The 7,085-nt window shown below is 39.7% G+C and overlaps 1 protein-coding gene across 4 annotated transcripts in view; it reads left to right on the top strand.

The window, feature by feature from the left end:
• LOC311277717 (complement factor B-like) overlaps positions 1-7,085 on the top strand; it is a 48,482-nt gene that overhangs the window by 21,993 nt on the left and 19,404 nt on the right. Inside the window, exons 4-6 of one of the 4 annotated variants that reach the window (XM_084388113.1) lie at positions 279-452; positions 596-691; positions 835-968. The exons of the other annotated variants lie outside the window; for them this stretch is intronic. Of the exons in view, the coding sequence (XP_084244239.1) occupies positions 279-452; positions 596-691; positions 835-968 (404 nt within the window). The remainder of the gene's footprint in view (positions 1-278; positions 453-595; positions 692-834; positions 969-7,085) is intronic. 4 annotated transcript variants of the gene reach the window in all.

The following is a 7,085-nucleotide window of genomic DNA, read 5'->3' as shown; positions in this document are numbered from 1 at the left end:
TAACTAATCGGATATAAAAATGCTAATTTAGTTCCTGGTTTAATATCTCTCCATATATCAGAGTCCTTGAGTTTAGCTTAAAAAAATGTTGTACTGATGTGTGATGTGTATTCTGTTGCATTTTTATCTGATGTCATGTGAGTTCAACACAGTTTCAGCAGAAATTTCATCACAATCATTTCAAATTTCAGCAGAAGTTCCTCTCCATGCATCTGCCTAGATCAAATGGAGATCCACAGATCTTCACTTCAATTTGTCTTTTTGTTACTTCCTCACAGCTGATCACTGTCCTGATCCTGGCGTTCCCCCTGGTAGCAGTCGAACAGGCCACGTGTTTAACATTGACGACAAAGTCACGTACCGCTGTGACAGTAAATTGACCTTGATTGGTTCCAAAGAACGAGTCTGTCTGGATGGTGGCCAGTGGTCAGGGACAGAGCCACAATGCTACGGTGAGTCTTCTGATTGGTACATTGAAGCTCCAAAATAATGTGCCTTGTATGGACTTGTTTTCTCAAAAATAAGAGATTATGCTTTTGAAATGTGGCTTTTCTGGATAATGCACCTATAATGTTGTTGTGTAAATATTGTGCAGCACATTTCACATACGACACCCCAGAGGAAGCGTCAGAAGCATTCAGCAGTTCTCTAAAGTCAAATCTAGCAGTTTCTCAACAGTATGAAGGAAAAGGTACATTTGTGTGGTTTAAAACCTTAATCATATTTATACACAAACGCACATGTTTTTTTCATCATTAATTCATAATTGGTGTGCTCAGAAAAAGAAAATAATGTGAATCCATAATGTGCATGCCTTATTCCTTCTGTCTTTAGATCAGCAGGGGGCGAAAATAACTTTGGATCAGAGAGGAAAACTTGATATCTACATTGCTTTGGATGCATCTAACAGCATCGACAAGGAAGATTTTGACAAGGCAAAAGAAATCATTAAACTGCTTATAGAGAAGGTATGTCCCCCAGAGGTTGATGTAATAAAGTTGAAACCAATTATTTTTTAGGCTACTGATGTCGACCCGTGTATACCCGTGACCCAAATATACCAATATTTGAAAAGGAAGCATTACGATTGTGATGCTGTCAATCGTGAACTTTTAACCTCACATTCTTATAGTAAGCCTCTAATATGAGCCTTAAAGGGTTAGTTCACCCAAAAATGAAAATTCTGGTCCAAACCCGTAAGACTTTAGTTCATCTTCGGAACACAAATCAGCATGAGAGGAGACCTATATATACTTAGCCCACACACACACCTATGTTCCTTGACAGTTTTCGAGTATGGGGTCTCTGTGGAACAAAAGTGGGCGTTTCTAAATTTGTGGGTGTTTTCAAACTGGTGGGTGTACAGTATATAAATCAATGAAAATTATGCCCTTCACCCGACCCCACCCCTAAACCCTACCCACACTGTGACGTGGACAAATCAGGTAACGCGGTCGAAAACGCCCCTCTGTTTATGGCCTTGCCCACTGATTTGGTAACTCCTATTACTGTCCTGGAGAGACCTATACTTGTAGTTTTCTGCAACATAACAGTTTCAATAAATAAGCTAAAGTAACCCTAAAAAAGTATGGTATTTACTTGGAAATGTGGTACCCAACAGTATGCAGATATATAAAACCATAATAAATAAAAACTTGATAATTTACAGCTGTGTACCAACTATTTACAAATAAATTAATTATACAAACTTGTAGCTGTTGGTGAGAAATAATAATTATTTTATTTATAATTGTTATGCTTAAATGAAAATATTCTGACAGTGAGACTTGATAACCACAGGCTACTCACACCCACTGTATAAAAAATGCCTAAACACAAGTTAAAAACTATACGCACCTTTACAAAGAAACTGACGTAATTTCATAACAAACATTAATTATATATTCCTCAACCCCCCTAATAAATCTAATTCAATATAAATCACTATATTTACTATTATACTGTATAAAATTATAGTAAATATATATATTTACTATATTTATTTATTACTATAGTATTCAATATAAATATTGCACATTTCTCCCCAACCCATGGTAAATTACTACAGTACATTCATGGTAAATGTTTGTAAGGGTGATTAGGGGATTTAAAGTCTTCTAATTTCGTTCATGCCACAATGTTTCTCCTGCTTTCCTCATCAGTCTTGTTGGGAATGTTGAGGCTGTTTCATCCGATTTAATACCAGTTAAATCATCGAGTGATTTGTGCTTTGCTTCCCACTGGTTGTTGCAACGCTGTTTAATAATAGTGTCCGGGACCGGGGGCCCGTTCTTGGTACGTTGCTTATTACATCCGAGATCAAATGACACATCCAAGATGATATCATCGTGTGAATCATGATCTGGCTAACTCGGTTCTTCGAACACACTTGCCGGATATGATTAGTATCGCTGGATTGAGTTATCTGAGATAATTGCGCGTTCATGCGCTGGTTAAAAGGGGATATGTATCGATAGTACAAACCGAGTAACGAACCGTTACTGACCGGCCACTTTGACGCTCTCGCCGGCGGCGGTGTGAACCCATATAGTTATGCAAGCGCGTTTAGAAAGAATCGAACCAAAAGAATGACTCATTCACGAATGATTGGTATCGCTGGTTCAGTCGACATAAATTCGGGACACATATAATAACTGCTGAAATATTCGCACGTAAAACGTTTCTCAGGTCAGTCGGAGCGAATATCAAACTAAATTAGCCGCACCGCCAGGAAAACAGGAGGAGGAAGGTTGGTGCCATTGGGCCGGATGGAGATGATTGGCGGGGCCGCCAATTGAATAGCCCGGTTCTAGAGCTTTAACGCTACAAGCATCAAACTCGGCTGTTCTGACTACTGTATTTTTTCTGAAGGACATAATGCTGTCCACAAGGGGGTTTCAGGATAAGACATCTTTCAAGGTCACTCTTTACAACTTTGACAAATAAATGCATACTCTGATAATAAACTGTTATTTTTAGGGTTCCTACCTACGCAGTTTGGAAAGTGGAATTTAATTTGAGTTATTTTCAGGTCTGGATAAGTATGGGAAAAGAGAACTTAAAATTAAGAATTTCTAAAAAATAAAATTAAGAATTTCTAAAAATAAAATTAAGAATTTCTAAAAATAAATGTATCATACAAACAGTGTGTTTAGAACATGTATAGAACATGTATAGTTAACCTCGATGAAGTGCTATTGGAAGACATGTTGTCATAACTTCTTGGTACATAACGGCTACTGTAGTTGCAACACGCATTTGAAAAAGCGAGGCGCTAGAGAGCACTATTCGTTTGAATGCAAAATACAATTTCACCGCTCGATGGGTGAAATTCCTACACAGTGTACCTTTAACCCAGGATAAATCAAGGGTCGAGTCACATCAATTGAATTTCTGGGCATTAGATACAGTTAATTTCCAGGCCTCACTGCCCAAGGAAAATAGATGGGATAATTCTGGTCACGTCCTCCACTCACTCAGCATTACCGCAGCTCCTCCAGTCATTGCGCTGTTCTTCGGTATGCCCGTTGGCTTCACCCCCAGCCTCCCAATCTTTACTTTTCCCTCCTGCCACCACCAACTCTCTCCTTTCCGTTGCCTCCAGCTCCTGTTGCAGACGCTAGTGTGAGGCTGCCTCCGCTTGCGACACAGGCTCACTCGTCTCATTTTCATCCACCATTTCCCACTTGTGCCTCTTTCCATGTCCCTCCCCAATCCCCCGAGGCCGACCCAAGCGTGAGGCTGCCTCCGCTGGCAATCGCAGCCTCAGCTCCTCTCCTCTACATCTCTCTTTCAGTCTACATCCCAATATTCACTTTTCACCACAACACCACTCATCGTCACCAATTCAGCCGTACCAATCCCTTTTAGCCTACTTACATTTTATAACTTCACAGGCTAAATTCCCATCTGACTCCAATTGCTCCGTCACATGTTTCTGGTTCCAAAAACACCTCAAATCCATTTGATTCAATCCGGCATCCCAGCCGAACACTTTTCCAGTCGTTCGTTTGGCATAGGTGCAGTAACCACAGTTGCTCAAAAAGGCTTCTACCAGCAGCTTCAGATTCAAACACTCAGTCGCTGGACGTCAGAGGCTTTTAAGAGCTATATTCAATCCAATCGCTTCCACGTCAAAGAAGCTCAATGAACCCTTGTCAGCTAAATTCTTCAGCTCCTGCTTATTCTCACACACTCAAAACCTATAGGGTCACCATATACGCCTCAATTAACACCACCAATCCACTAAAATAGTGAAAATATTTCTACTTCACTGCCGGAGCAGTGTCTTCCCACCCGCTCCAACAGGAGCTCTATTTCTCTGGCCAACTTGCTTTCACTGCCGCAGCAATGTTATCTCCTCCGCTCCTGCAGGAGCTCAGTTTCTATAGTAAATGTTCTCCACTGCCACATCAGTAATGTCCTCTTCGCTCCCTTCGGAGCTTAGTTTCTCTGGCTAGTTTTCTCCACTGCCTCAGCAGTGATGTTTTTGTCCAATGATGCGAGAACCCCCCTGGTCCACCGACTAACCCCTCCGAACGACACACTATCAGCCCTCTGCTCCGCAATTTTTGGGTGTTGACAGTAATGTTCTTAGCTGCTGTCCCACGTTGGTTTGCAGATTTTTGGGGGAGTACTCTGAGTTTGGGCCAAAATACACCAGCACACTTTATATGATACTTCATCGCTTTATATGATGAACAGATTGAATTTAGGCTTTTATTCTCATATAAACATTCATCAATTCACACATCAGTTGTGGTAAACGGAAACTCAAGCATGTTCACTTAACACACGAGAACCAATGAGGTTCCTTCTCATGTGTCAATAAAGTACGGTTGAGCTTCTGTTTATGTTCACTGATCAATGTTTATATGTAAATAAAAGCCTAAATTCAATCTGTTTATCATATAAAGTGATCTTGTCTCTTTAGAAATTTTGGACTAAACCGCTCAATTCATATGGATTAGTTTTACGATCTCTTTTGAAGCGTCAAAGTGGTAGTTGCGTTGCCTGTCTATGGAGGGACAGAAAGCTCTCAGATTTCATCAAAAAGATCTTAATTTGTTTTCCGAAGATGAACGAAAGTCTTACAGGTTTGGAATGACATGAGGGTTAGTAAATAAAGACAGAATTTTTATTTTTGGGTGAACTATCACTTTAAGCCTTAAGTTTACTTCGGTTTTTAAGCATCAGATCTGGATACGGCCTGGATCCAACGGACTGCGGTAAACCTCGGTATAAACAGAGAGACTAATATTAGCGTAGACGCCATTCTTCTTATGATGTAACGAGTACATCAGGATTTATGGGAAGTGTTCCCGGTTCCGGCTGGCCTAATCTATGCAGCCTAATATGGAATTATAGTCTATAATGTGTTATGTGTATGCTAGGGTCAAAGAGATGTGTTTTTAGTCTAGCTTTGAACTGACAGAGTGTGTCTGCTTCCCGGACAATGTTAGGAAGACTGTTCCAAAGTTTTGGTGCTAAATAGGAAAAGGATCTGCTGCCAGCAGTCGATTTCGATATTCTAGGTATTATCAACTGGCCGGAATTTTGAGATCGCAATAGACGTGAAGGACTATAATGCGTTAAGAGCTCGCGCAAGTACTGTGGAGCTAAACCATTTAGTGCTTTGTAAGTAATCAGCAATATTTTTAAATTTATACGATGTTTAATAGGGAGTCAATGCAGGGTTGACAGAACTGGGCTAATATGGTCATACTTCCTGGTTCTGGTAAGAACTCGAGCTGCTGCGTTTTGGACCAGCTGTAGTTTGTTTATTAAGCGTGCAGGGCAACCACCCATTAGAGCATTACAATAATCTAGCCTTGATGTCATGAACGCATGAAGTAATTGTTGTAATTGAAAGCATATGACGTAATTTAGATATATTTTTAAGATGGAAAAATGCGGTTTTACAGATACTAGACACGTGACTTTCAAATGAAAGATTGGTATCAAAGAGCACACCCAGGTTCCTAACCGACGACGAAGACTTAACAGAGCAGCCATCAAGTGTTAGACAGTATTCTAGGTTATTACGTGTGGAAGTTTTTTGTCCAATAATTAGAATCTCTGTTTTTTCAGAATTAAGTAGTAGGAAATTACTAGTCATCCAATTTTTTATATCAGCTATGCATTCCGTTAATTTTGTGAATTGGTAAGTTTCGTCTGGGCGTGAAGAAATATAGAGCTGAGTATCATCAGCATAACAGTGAAAACTAATGCCATGCTTCCTAATGATACTTAGGGTAGCATGTACAGAGTGAATAGCAACGGTCCTAGTACTGAGCCTTGTGGTATGCCATACTGAACTTGTGATCGATAAGACTTCATTTACTGCTACAAACTGATAACGGTCAGATAAGTATGATTTAAACCATGCTAATGCAATTCCACTAATGCCAACATAATTTTCGAGTCTATTTAAAAGAATGTTGTGGTCGATAGTGTCAAATGCAGCACTAAGATCGAGTAACACTAATAGCGAGACACAACCACAATCGGATGATAAGAGCAAATCATTTGTGACTCTAATGAGAGCAGTCTCTCGTCTAAATCCTGACTGGATATCCTCGCAGATATCATTTCTTTCTAAAAAGGAACATAGTTGTGAGGATACTGCCTTTTCTAGTATCTTTACTAGATTCGAGATCGGCCTGTAATTGACTAATTCTGTAGGATCAAGTTGCGTTTTTTTAACAAGCGGTTTAATCATAGCCAGCTTAAAAGTTTTCGGTACATATCCCAGTGACAAAGATGAATTAATGATATTAAGAAGAGGATCTATGACCTCTGGAAGCATCTCTTTCAGTAGCTTAGTCGGTATAGGGTCTAACATACATGTTGTCGATTTAGATGATTTAACGAGTTTAGTAAATTCTTCCTCTCCTATAGCAACGAATGAATCAAATTTTTCTTCAAGGAGACTACAATGCACTGCCTGATGCGATACTGTAGTAGACGGTTGCATAGTTATAAATTTCTCCCTGATATTATCAATCTTGTTAGTAAAGAAGTTCATAAAGTCATTACTGCTGTGCTGCTTGGAAACGTCTAGGGTTGAAGATTTATTTTTCGTT

The sequence above is a fragment of the Rutilus rutilus genome (assembly GCF_951802725.1).
Source record: "Rutilus rutilus genome assembly, chromosome: 18".
Lineage (NCBI taxonomy): Eukaryota > Metazoa > Chordata > Actinopteri > Cypriniformes > Leuciscidae > Rutilus > Rutilus rutilus.
This window is presented reverse-complemented; position numbering and strand designations above follow the sequence as displayed.